Source organism: Scardinius erythrophthalmus, assembly GCF_964197995.2.
Source record: "Scardinius erythrophthalmus genome assembly, chromosome: 20".
Taxonomy (NCBI): Eukaryota; Metazoa; Chordata; class Actinopteri; order Cypriniformes; family Leuciscidae; genus Scardinius; species Scardinius erythrophthalmus.
The window spans coordinates 36,678,501-36,691,879 of NC_138240.1; the positions used below are offsets into that span (position 1 = coordinate 36,678,501).

Genomic DNA, 13,379 nt, shown 5'->3' on the forward strand with positions numbered 1-13,379 from the left:
GTGTAGTTAGGAATGAATTTAGCATACCAAGCGGTGAGGCCTAGAAATGATCTTAGTGTGGGCGCATCCGAAGGTGGTGGAGCATTACGTATTGCTTCCAAGTGGCTGTGATCTGGCATCAGTCCCTCTTTGGAGATGGTATGTCCCAGAAATGTGAGCTTCTCCTGGCGAAATGTACATTTCTTCTCATTTAGATGCAGACCTGCTTCTTGTAGTTTGTGCAGCACTTTTTTTTTAGGTGAGCATCATGGCTAGTAACAGAGTCACACAATTATGTTATCCAGTTAACACTGGACGCCTGTAACACCCCTGAGAATTGTAGTCATCAGTTTTTGAAACGCCACTGGGGCTGATGCTAATCCGTAGCAAACTCGCTTGAAACGAAACAAACCATCATGTGTTATAAAAGCAGTGAGGTCCCTACTGTCCTCATGTAGTGGTACCTGATGCATTTGCCAGGTCAATTGTAGAAAACATCACAGCACCTCTCAACTGTGAAAAAAGTTCTTCAGTGTGTGGAATGGGGTAGCTGTCCACAACGATTGCTTTGTTGGGTTCCCTAAGATTCACACACATTCTGATGTCTCCAGATTTCTTTTGAGTAACTACGATGGGCGAAACCCAAGGCAAAGCATCCACTCTTTCAATAATATCCACTGTTAGTAGGCGGTTCAACTCTACAGACACAGCATATGAGACCCATTGGATTTATTTCACAGACTTTAAATCAAGCTGAGTGGAATTATTTGAAGTTGGACAAGGAGGGGTTGGCCGTAATGTTAGGCTTATAACGCTTTCATAAGTATTTGTGTGGTCGGAAGTTTACCATCGTTACAGACCATAAACCCTTGTTGTCTTTATTTAACGAGTAAAAATCTGTTCCTCAAATGTCATCTTCTAGGATCCAGCGATGGGCTGTGACACTAAGAGCATAAGAATACAACATCATCTACAAGCCTGGCAAGGATCATGGAAACGCAGATGCTCTGAGACGGTTACCATTGTCAACAGAATCTGTCACTGAACCGGAGGAAAGAGTCCTAATGCTGGAGAATGCAGACATAACCTTGATTACAGCAGAACACAAAAATATCCGGTATTATCCAGGGTGAGAGAAATGGTGCAACGAGGATTCCTGCAATGAATAATCGGATCAGAGTTGGACCCATTCACATCAAGAAAAGTTGAATTAAGTGTACAGGATGGTTGTGTGCTCCGGCGAGTAATCATTCCCAGTGTGGGAAGATCAGAAGTCCTGAAACAACTGCATCAGAGCCACCCAGGAGTGTCTAGGAGGAAAGCCTTGTCCCGAAGTTGGTTGAAACCTGTCGTATGTGGCAAGAACATAGGAGTGTTCTGGCTGGAGCCCCACTGCATCCTTGGAATTGGCCAGAAAAACCATGGCAAAGATTGCATGTGGATTACGCAGGACCATTCATGGGAAAAATGTTCTTTGTCTTGATTGATGCACATTTAAAACGGATGTATGTGTATCCAGTGAACTCACCACATCTGCTGCTACCACTGAATGTTTGCGTAATAGCTTCAGTAACTATGGACCACCTGAACTGACTGTATCAGATAATGCTACTTGTTTTGTTAGTGCTGAATTCAAAGAGTTCCTGTACGGCATGTTCATTTTGCACCTTATCATGCTTCCAGCAATGGTTTAGTATTATGGGCCGTGCAAATTATTAAAGGCAAGCTGAAAAAAGTGTTGAAGGAACGACTGCAACTAAATTGGCTGAGTGTTATTCAGTTATAGGATCACTCCTCAGACCTCCACAGGGCTCTCTCCAGCTGAAATGTTACATGGGTGGAAATTGCGATGTTCTTTGGACTTTATATGTCCTGATTTGAATGGACTGTAAATATCCGGATTTTGACTTTTCTGTCAACTCTGCTCCTGTAGTTTCTACAGAGACTGAGGAAACAGGGGCTGAGGACATTCATAGTAAAACCAATCCCTATGAAGCAGCTGGAGATTCCTCTCAAACTTCTGAGATGACAACTGAAATTAACAAATCCGTTGGCCCTGTTGTAATTATGAGGTCACAGAGAACCAGAAAATTGCCTGTTCATTTGAAAGTTTATGAACTGAAGTAAAAAACTAGCCTGGGTTTCTAGCCTTGCGCGCAGCACAATTTATTTTCACGCTGAATTCCATGGACCAGATTTTCGCCTCAGCGAGGGGACCAATCACAGAACAGGGAGGGAGCAGCAAGACGATGACGACGTCTATGCGACACACCGAAGCAGTTTGTTTATATCTATGGATCCAACATGGCAGCAGACGCGAAGTTACCTTTCGATGCATGTTTGCCTTGCACAAACGGCAATAGTCGCTGAACGCCATCGTATACACATAAATCTCTGACCCATCGTCGTCTTCCTCGTCGAATTTCTGTCGCTCTACATACGTCATCTGGTATAATTGAAACGATTGGCTATGAGCTATGTACAGGCGCATTTGATAGACATTCGTAGCGCCCAATAAACGGCTCTGGGCATTCGTAAACCACGCCTCAAAAATGTGGTTCCCAGACCATGTCTCAATGAGACGAGGTCTGACGTTAGCCAGGCTAGTAAAAAACTGTTATTGAAAGAATTGTTTGTGTGTAACTGTAGTGTGGTTACATTATTGTTAAATGACGTTCATAACATTGTGAGGATTATGGAAGAAATATTGTAAACTTGGGGGGAAGGGGATGTTGTAGAGTGAGCTTTTGTATGTCGACCTGTAGGGGGCAATCTAATGCTGTTTGACTTGGCTTAAAAGTAGCAAAGAAGAACCTGCTATTTTGTGCATATGAAATCCACCTGTGATGTTATCCAGTGTCCTGCTTGCTGCTGATTCCCCTGAGTAAAAGAACCATCTTGAACAGATCTGTCTCTTGCAAGTTATTACATTAAAGCCACGGTTGTCAAACTGGGGTACGTGGACTGATTTCAGGGGGTACGCGAATTCCGGTAATCTTGACAACCGCACCACTGCGGTTGCAAAGCGCCACCGTGGTGGCTGAGTAGTACCGGCGGTGGTTTGACAAAAAAAAATAATGCTGTTTTACATTAGTATTATGACACACAAAGCTTTGTTTACAAAATAAATCATAGGTTAGCAATTAAATGTTATATCGCAGCCATGGAAAAGTTTGAATTCATGACGAATGAGAGAGTTGTGCGTGAGCCCATAAAAGCTTTTTCGGCTTTGAATTCTGGTTTGCGATCTGGTCACCCGATTATTAGCGAATTTAAAAATATTCCATTAGTTATTCCTTATAGAAAGCTTGAATTGTCTACTTTTAAACAAAACAATTCAAAACGAAAATAAACCGACTAGCATATGCATGTAATCCGTATGAAGTGTGCATTTCTCTCTATAGGTGCGTTCACTGCGAAGAGTGAGCATCGTCAACTTCATCTTTGCAGCCCAACACTGACACACAAAAACAAACACTTTATCAATAAACTATTCAAATGTCTCAATGCTATATTTGACACATTCATTACTTTTGCGGTATTTTTTATGGTGGACCTGCGCCTAGACACGACCACAACACATGATGTAGTCAGCCGGATCCATGCCGTATCCAGATCAGATGGTGGACCTGCGCTAGACACGACCACAACACATGATGTTGTCAGCCGGATCCGGGCCATATCCAGATCAGGTGGTGGACCTGCGCCTAGACATGACCACAACACATGATGTTGTCAGCCGGATCCGGGCCATATCCAGATCAGGTGGTGGACCTGCGCCTAGACACGACCACAACGCATGATGTAGTCAGCCGGATCCATGCCGTATCCAGATCAGATGGTGGACCTGCGCCTAGACACGACCACAACACATGATGTAGTCAGCCGGATCCGGGCCGTATCCAGATCAGATGGTGGACCTGCGCCTAGACACGACCACAACACATGATGTAGTCAGCCGGATCCGGGCCGTATCCAGATCAGATGGTGGACCTGCGCCTAGACACGACCACAACACATGATGTAGTCAGCCGGATCCAGGCTGTATCCAGATCAGATGGAGGACCTGTGCCTAGACACGACCACAACACATGATGTTGTCAGCCGGATCCGGGCCGTATCCAGATCAGGTGGTGGACCTGCGCCTAGACACGACCACAACACATGATGTTGTCAGCCGGATCCGGGCCATATCCAGATCAGGTGGTGGACCTGCGCCTAGACACGACCACAACGCATGATGTAGTCAGCCGGATCTAGGCCGTATCAAGATCAGATGGTGGACCTGCGCCTAGACACGACCACAACGCAGCCCTGAAGTGTCAGCAGAGACCGTGTCAACTAGACTCTCCCCTGTGAAGACAGCCATCGGCACTGATCCTCAACAAACTCGTCTCCATACCGATGTGATGAATCTGATCTTCAATTAGATTGAACTGGATAAATATTCTGAATGTTCCGATCCAATCTGACTTCTGACCTGTAATGCTGCCTGAATCATAATCATACACTGTTCGTTCATTGGCCAGAGGAGAACTGAGCGACTGAGTCTGGTTTCTCTCAAGGTTTTTTCTCCATTCTGTCACTGATGGAGTTTGGGTTTCTTGCTACTGTCACCTCTGGCTTGCTTATTTGGGGACACTGAGAGAGATCTGAGAGAATCGCAGATGAGTCGCCGACACCCGTGAGATATTTGGCATGCTTTATATCTGGACCTGTCAGCGATTCAAAATCCTGCTGTGTGAAATGTGTTCTGACTGACCTATAGCCAATGAGAGAGCAAGATACAGGACAGCGGGATGTTCGGGGAGGAGTTATAGACCAGAATATCAGTATTTTTAATAGATATATAACTATATAAAAAATAATTATATTTAAGAAATGTTTTTATGCTAATGATGTGAGTTTTTTTTAATAATCAATAAGTAATACTACATAAGTATTAATAAAGGTGCTGACGAGTGATCCCTGAGAGACAAACTTTTGTCACATATCCATTTCTCCTGTTTATTCAGGAATTTTAATCTGTTAATCTGTTTGTTTCTCCAAACACTGACAATCAGCATGATAAACAGAGGAGTGTTTATCACTGAAACTTCAGCATGAGAAGAAATCATTTTAAGAAAGATTGGATCATGACAGACACTGGAGAAACTTACAAATAAAGAAGAGCAATAAATAAAAGGCAAGGCAAGGATTGGTAAAACAAGAGGCGCCTTTATCCAGCTCAAGAACATCTGGGCTTCCAGAGAGCTGACCTTGACCACCAAGATCCGACTGTTCAACTCCAACGTGAAATCAGTACTGCTGTACGGCGCTGAAACCTGGAGGACAACCAAAGCCACCAACAGTAAAATCCAAACCTTCATCAACACCTGTCTCAGAAGGATTCTCCACATTCGTTGGCCTGACACTATCAGTAACACCAATCTATGGGAAAGGACCTGCCAACTTCCAGTGGAGGTAGAAATCTGGAAGAGAAGATGGGGTTGGATAGGGCACACCCTTCGCAAACCACCAACAAACATCACCAGGCAGGCTCTCAGGTGGAACCCTCAAGGCAAGTGGAAGCGAGGCCGCCCAAGAAGCACATGGCGATGCGAACTCGACGCAGACGTCACAAGGATGGGCTTTAACTGGAGTCAACTAGAAAGAATGGCCCAGGACAGAAATCTCTGGAGGTCTACCTTTGGCGGCCCATACCCCGGGAGGGGTGGAGGGCATAAGTAAGTAAGTAATAAATAAAACACATATAAGTTTTTGAGTTTTGAGATCTTTTATTTTTATTATTTGAGTATATGAGTATTTTCATTGTTCTTTTGTGTTTTATCCAAGGCTTTATAGTGTTATATCTTAACGTTTCAATGCAAGTTAATTTTGAATACATTTTGATAAAATTTTACATGAAGTCCTGATGTTGTTCTTTGACTTGTTTCAACACACCAACTTGATCAGAAGCTCCACCCTCTTACAACACTAACCAGGAAGAGACAGACTTGTTATTTCTCTTTTCTGCCATATGGACTTTGTCTCGACAAAAGCAATAAAGAATCAGCGATCAGTGGCGTACGAAGGGAACAACTTTACAGAGGAATTTGAGAAGTTTCTTTCTGAACAAGTTTGTTTCTGATCTTTGTGATTCTCATGGTGATTTATTTGTTATGCCGTCGTTCAGAAAGTGAAAGTAAAGTTTAGATTGCTGGAGCTCAAACAGTGAAAATGGCTTCACTAAATGTATCTGAAGAAGAACTTTCTTGTCCTGTGTGTCGTGAAATCTTCAAGGCTCCTGTTATTTTATCATGTAGTCACAGTTTCTGTAAAGAGTGTCTTCAACAGTTCTGGAGAACCAAGGAATCTCAGGAGTGTCCTGTCTGCAGGAAAAGATCCTCAAGAGATCCTCCTACAGTTAATCTTGTGTTAAAAAACTTGTGTGAGTCGTTGCTGAAGGAGAGAAATGAGAGGCGTTCATCCGGGTCTGAGGAGATCTGCAGTTTACACAGTGAGAAACTCAAACTCTTCTGTCTGAAGGACAAACAGCCTGTGTGTTTAGTGTGCAGAGATTCAAAACAACATGACAATCATAAATTCAGACCCATCAGTGAAGTGGTTTCATCATATAAGGTAAGACAAATGTTTCTTGATTCACATGTAAAGAACCATAACGAGTCACAAACACAGATCGTTCCGGTTACTAACGTATCCTCAGTTCCCTGAGATCATGAGCATTGCATCAGTAACTGAGGTAACTGAGTAAACTTAGTTTTCATTGCCATTTAAGTGAATTTACTGAACTTAAATATACGAGCTTGATAAAAATGATCATTCTAGAAGAAAATTTCAGATGGCTTTTGCATCTGAACTCTTCAAATAAAAATAAACAAAAACTTCCAAAGCAAAGCCATTGTGCGTTCTCTCCGTGCGCGCCACAGCTTTTCCACACAGATTTTGAGAATTGGCCAGCTAAAAAAAATAGGCCAAAGAAGTAGACTAACGGCTAGTGTCCGGGAGATGCAAGGTACATTCATATTTATGAAATAAACATAACTGATTTTGTCTACACCTAAATACATTTCCAAGGACCCCCTAATAAAACAGTGATTAAGCCCAAATGTGGCTGGGGGTAATGAACACAATATGTTTGTTTTTTTGCCCAAATGGTCTCCACTCTATGCATTTTGTAATAATACAGCAACATTTTTTAACTGACCGTATTTGCAAGTCACACCGGATCATGTTGAGAGAGAAACGCGCGCGCGTCAAATCATCATAAAAAAACGCATTTTAATATTAGTCTATTCAGCAATAGTGTATATAAGACCTGTAAATAAAATACAACATTTACATGATAAATACTATTAACATGTAGGCTATGTGTAGCCTATTTTACTTTCCCTTACTGTATGACAAATCCTTAAATGAATGCAGAAAACAACAAGAATGAAAAATAAGTAGCCATGTATAATAAAATAATATATAGGCTACATAGCCTATAAAAATAGCCCATATTGTGCCCTTTATTACAAACAATATTTAGCCTATTATAAACACCAAGCCTAAACAAATTTATTTAAATCGAAATAGTCGCGCATCTCTCATTCAGTCAAAAGTTTTCATATATGCAATGTAACATGTGGATGCTAACTATTAATTTAAAGAAGGCGTCATACTTCAGTTGAGTCCCAATATACACGTATAGGCTAAATCAGCGTCTTCGCAGCAATTAAGGGAAATGTTTGGAATAACAAGTAGGACTGTGCGGCACAGCTTGCCCTTTATATTGTACAACAGACCAATTAAATTAGGCAGAATAACTTTTTATATGTTTGGTTGACTGTGTTTCATTTTGATAATGAGCAGTCTGCGATATGAAGCAACGCCAGAAATGATACTATGTTGTGTGAGAGCGCGATGCGCGAGCACCATCACTTGGATTTGTTCCACTGCTGGGAAATAACTTAACACTAAGTTATTTATAGTCATACAGATAATATGACATCATTTGAAACAGTAAAATGTATATTTTTATTTGTGTACATTCAAAATGACTACAAAATATCATGCCATTGAAAGATATGGCATGATCTCTCCTTCAAGATCTTTCTGGCGCACACCAAAAATGAACCAAAACATTTTTACATTCTTGTAAAATTTTACATTTTACATTTACAAAAATGAACCAAAACATTCGTCACATAGGGCCCACGACTACAAACCGAGCCCAGTTCACCCCAATTGAAACAGATGGGGCGATTTCCAGGGGACCAGGGCTTTAATACAGCCATAGGTCACCCTGAGAATGAGACGGCCTTCGATCCACACTCCTTCAACCAGTGTTGTAATTCAATCATTGAGATAATTCAGGATACAAACTCCCCTCTGTCTCTTACCATGCGGAGTAAGAGACAGTCAGAATGGTAGGACTGTATTATTTTGGTAAGCCACCCCTTCGAACGTTAATCTCAAGAACTGTGATGAGTGGCTATCTGGCTATGAATGTATGCATCCTCCAGATCCACTGATAAAAAACAATCAGATCTGTGAGAGGATTTTTTTCAAAGTTAGCTTTCTGAACGGCAGTCTTATCAGAGCGCGGTTCAGACATCAGACAAACCAAGGATGGGCCTTGGAGGACGTGAGCATTGATGTCCAAGACTGAAGTGTCAGGGGGCCTGCGAGAGAACGGGAGCAAGTAACTCCGTTTGATTATTTCTAAAACCCAATCTGACACGACGGTAATAGCTTCCGAAGCCTGGCTCCGGGCAGAGAGGGGTTGAAGAGTCGCAACTGTGGTGGGGGGCTGGGGGGAGTTATCGGCAGAGTTCGCTCAGTCCTCCGCTTTAGAGGCAGCCAGAGACATAGCGTCATCAAAGTCCTCCTCGGAGCCGCCAAATGAAACCATGGCACTCGCTCCAGATGAGGGCAGCAGGGAGCCCTGCAGGAGCAACACTCGTGGCACGGCATTTTGCAACAAATGTCGCTCAAATTTGCTCTTTTAATAGTGACATTGGCTTTTGAAGAGTTGCCGGATAGCCCAGAGGAGAAGCAGCGAGTCAGCTTTAGCTGTCGAAGCATAATTCACTGACGTGAACCAATCAGGCTTCAGTATTCAGTGTTGATCTGATTGAACAGGGCTGCAGTGATCAGGACTGGTTGTGTTTAGTTCATCTGAACTACATTATAAATGCAGTTTCATAGATCTGAGGAATTAGTAACTATGGGGGGCAAATTCACGCAGGCCCAGTTGGTATTGTATAACTTTTTTTTTTTTTTCAATAAATAACATTGTCATTTACAAAATTTACTTTCCTTTCTGTTTACTCAGGTTGCCTTTGTTTTATGGTACTTTGTTTTATTTTCATTTCTGAATCAATTTAGAATGAGATGTACACAAAAACAGAAGAAATCAGGATGGGGGCAAATGTTTTTTCCACTGCATTATATGATCATATCACTGTATTGTCTTCTCTTCACTGTAATCTGGTGTTTTAATGCATTTTTGTTCAATTCTAGAAGAAGATCAATACAGCACTGAAGTCCTTACAAGAGAAACTTAAATGCAATGAAGAAATGAAAGCAGAGTTTGAGGAAACAGTTCAACACATCAAGGTGAGGAAACAGAAACGAGAGTCATTTTCCTTACAGCTGTTGGATCACTGTAACGGAGTTCAGATGTTACGGGAAGAAGGAGGCGGGAACCGGCGAACATTCAACATTTTAATGATAAAAATAAACCAAATACAAAATGAAAGTAAAAGCCAGCAGCCCCTCACGGACGACTGCTGGCCACACAAAACAGAAACAACACATCAACTAAAACACCGGCCTGTTCCTCTCTCCCTGTTCACTGTCGTCGCTCCTCCTTTATGCTTCCGCTCCTCCGTGAGAGATGCGAGTATGGAATTAATTTTGTTCCAATAATAATGAACGTAACTTTTCAAGAAACTAATTAAAATATAAATTGAAACTGAATAAGAATGACTTATAACAGCTCAACCTAATCAGAGCCTAACATGCAAAAGAATCATCAGGAATAAACAAATATTCTCCGAAAACATTGGACACTATACAATATTTTAAGTATTATACAGTACTTTAATGTACAATTACACCTGAATAGACTGAATAGATCTCTTGTGCTCCTAAAAGCTTCTGTCGACAAAGTAGTAGCAGCAGGTAAATACAGATAAAATTAAAAAACAAACCTAACTTAATATCATTAAAATGAAATAGAAAGCTGTGCTTAAGACGCTCAAATCCACATATAAACACAGCACTGACGTCTTCACTTCCTGGTCAAGAAGCTGTCAATAAAAACCTCAGTAGCCAATGAGAACGCACTGCTACTAGCCCCGCCCCCACGAGAGAAATGTGTCAGAACAGCGAACGAAAACTCCAGAAGCGTAAGCGAAAACTTCAAAAGCGTAAATGAAAACTCTGGAAGCGCATTTGTAAGTTCAGATCAGCGAACGCAATATGAGAAATAGTTAGCAAAACATGCAGTGTATTAAAAACGAAGTCAAAAAATTTGCCTGCGATTTATTCTTTTTCAGTTTCAAAGATATTTTATTCAGTTTCAATTTATATTTTAATTAGTTTCTTGAAAAGTTACGTTCATTATTATTGGAACAAAATTAATTCCATATGCGAGACCGGTGCGTCGCGCACGTGCCGCTCATTATCAATCACGCCACCGGCCTCGCGCCGTCCTCCCACGGCCCTCGACCTCGTCGTGCTCGCCACAATCACTATATACAGTTATGATCTGATATAATGTATTCCAGTTTATTATTTCGGTAAATGACTAGCAGCAATCTGCTTCTGGATCCGCTTTATGTCGGGTATCCGAGTTTATCTTGGATATTAATGATGTGTGTCGATTGAGATGATTGAAGTGAATGTGCTTTGATTTCAGTCTCAAGCTGAGCACACAGAGCGTCAGATTAAACAGCAGTTTGAGAAGCTTCATCAGTTTCTCAGAGATGAAGAAGAAGCTACAGTCACTGCACTGAGGGAGGAAGAGGAGCAGAAGAAGCAGAGGATGAAGGAGAAGCTGGAGGAGATGAACACACACATCTCAGCTCTTTCACACACAATCAAAGACATGGAGGAGATGATGAAAGCCAATGACGTCTGCTTTCTGAAGGTCTGATTTCAGATCATTGGTTGATTGATTGATGATTGATTGAGTTCTTGATGATAAATGGTGTGTTTGTTCTGCAGGAGTTTCCAGTCTCAATGGAAAGGTGAGTGATCTGCTCCTGTCTCTGGTCTCTCTGGTTCTGATCCAAAGCCACTGCAGTTCTGACTCCTGAATGTTCTTCCAGAGTCCAGAGCTCACAGCCGGATCCACAGATGGCTTCTGGAGCTTTGATTCATGTGCCACCATACTTGGGCAACCTGCCGTTCAGAGTCTGGAAGAAGATGCAGGACATCGTCCAAAACAGTGAGTCTGACTGCAGGAGATCTGAGCTGGACATGATGGATGGGTGGAGAGTTAGAGGCTCTTCATGAGATAGATAGATAGATAGATAGATAGATAGATAGATAGATAGATAGATAGATAGATAGATAGATAGATAGATAGATAGATAGATCACCACGTTTCTTGCATGTTGTGAACATGGTGCTAACATGATTAGCATGCTGCTACTGCGTTTTAGTTAGCATTGTTGACAAGTTTTAACACTTAGCTAATTGCTATTAGCATGAAGCTATTCTGCTAGCATGTGTAGCATGATGGAAATCCTGTTTGCTAGCATTAGTCAAAGGAGCCAACCACCATGTCTCTACGATGTTCTATAGCAGAGATATAGGTCTTGCTGAACAGTTGCGAGGGTACTCTGTTTAGTTGCTAGGGAGTGGCTTGACAGCTGCAAATGATGTTACTTTAAAGGCTGCTTGTAAGTATGAACGATACCAAGTTTCTCTTGATGGACACAAATGTCTGAATCTCATATTTAATGTTTGTAGTTGATGCCTTTAAACGCTGATGATAAAAACGAGTGTGAAACTAATAACAGCACTGACAGTGATCAGAGGAAAATGTGTTTGATCAACAGGACGAGTGTCATAATTCATAATAATCTGTGTTGGGTTCACTCTTGATCATTATATGAAGATCAGAATAAAAGCATCTGTTGATTGTGTCTCATCAGCTCCTGTGATTCTGGATCCAAACACGGCTTTTGAACTTCTTTACCTGTCTGATGATCTGACCAGTGTGACATACAGCGAGAACTTTCAACCTGTTCCTGATAATCCAGAGAGATTTGACTATTATGAGTGTGTTCTGGGTTCAGAGGGTTTTAACTCAGGAACACACTGCTGGGATGTGGAGATTAAAGATAGTTCAGACTGGACTCTTGGAGTATCTTACGCATCAACACGGAGGAAGGGACATGATTTCTTCTACGCTGATGTCTGGAGTGTGGAGTATGATCAGTACAGGTTTGATCAGAAGCTTGATCGTGTGAGAGTGAATCTGGACTATGACGGAGGAACGGTGTCGTTCTCTAAACCTGTAACTAACACACATCTACACACATTGACAGCCACCTTCACTCACACACTCGTCCCATTCTTCCGGTGTCAATTTTCTGGCTCTCTGAGGATCTTACCGGTCAATAGTCAATAAACGTCACTCCTGTAGATCTGGATCTTCCTGCTTTCATCATGTTTCCAATATTTAATCCATATCACATGAGTAAGAGTGCTGTTGATCTGAATATCAGTACGGTGGCTGTGATTGGGCCGTGATGATCACATGACTGATATCCAGCACTACAGCAACACTCAGATCAATAAACAAGAAGTTTTCATTTATATTCCACTTAATACTCATTTTATTTGTAACAGAAATAATTGGTACATTTTCTTTATAAAGATTTTATATAGCCTATATTTAACCTGTTGTAAAGCTTTGTTGTATGAGTACCACATTTAAGGGAACATAAAAACAGATTCATTTCAAATAATACATTTCTTCTGGTACATTAAAGAATATAAAACACAGCTGCAATGTTTTTTTGTTTGTTTGTTTTTTCCTTCTCTTGAATACAAGAACAATGGTAATAGTGGAAAGAAATGGCATTTAAATTAAACTCAAGATACTCTTAAAGGACAAGTTCGGTATTTTACACTTAAAGCCCTGTTTACAGATCGTTTCTGATGAAATAGAACGGTTAAGATTAAATTTTGGACAAATGCTGCTGTCCCGAGAATTTTAGGTTTCTTTCGCTTTCCCAAACACCAGTAGACTGGGTGTATAGGTGCACTGGAACACTCCTTCCTAAAACACATTAAACTTTCGTTTACAAAGACGTGAAACTCACCGAGTGGTCAGGGGTGTCCACTGATATGCTCACACAAAAATCGCTGCAAAAGATGCTTTCCAACAGGTG

General features: G+C 41.4%; 1 protein-coding gene across 1 annotated transcript; it reads left to right on the forward strand.

Annotated features, from left to right (window-relative positions):
- The first annotated feature begins 5,949 nt into the window (after window positions 1–5,949).
- LOC308680503 (nuclear factor 7, brain-like) lies at window positions 5,950–13,037 on the forward strand. Its single transcript, XM_081348640.1, has 6 exons — window positions 5,950–6,600; window positions 9,490–9,585; window positions 10,892–11,122; window positions 11,200–11,222; window positions 11,304–11,422; window positions 12,135–13,037. Exons 1-6 carry the CDS (start codon window positions 6,199–6,201, stop codon window positions 12,611–12,613), a joined length of 1,350 nt encoding a protein of 449 aa, XP_081204766.1. The 5' UTR covers window positions 5,950–6,198; the 3' UTR covers window positions 12,614–13,037.
- The last annotated feature ends 342 nt before the right edge of the window (window positions 13,038–13,379 follow it).

Excerpts from the sequence above, each read along its gene's own strand:
- LOC308680503 (XM_081348640.1), top strand. The coding sequence starts at position 6,199 with ATGGCTTCACTAAATGTATCTGAAGAAGAACTTTCTTGTCCTGTGTGT. Across the intron at positions 11,223-11,303 it reads TTTCCAGTCTCAATGGAAAG|AGTCCAGAGCTCACAGCCGG; the intron begins GTGAGTGATCTG and ends ATGTTCTTCCAG. Across the intron at positions 11,423-12,134 it reads GCAGGACATCGTCCAAAACA|CTCCTGTGATTCTGGATCCA; the intron begins GTGAGTCTGACT and ends GTGTCTCATCAG.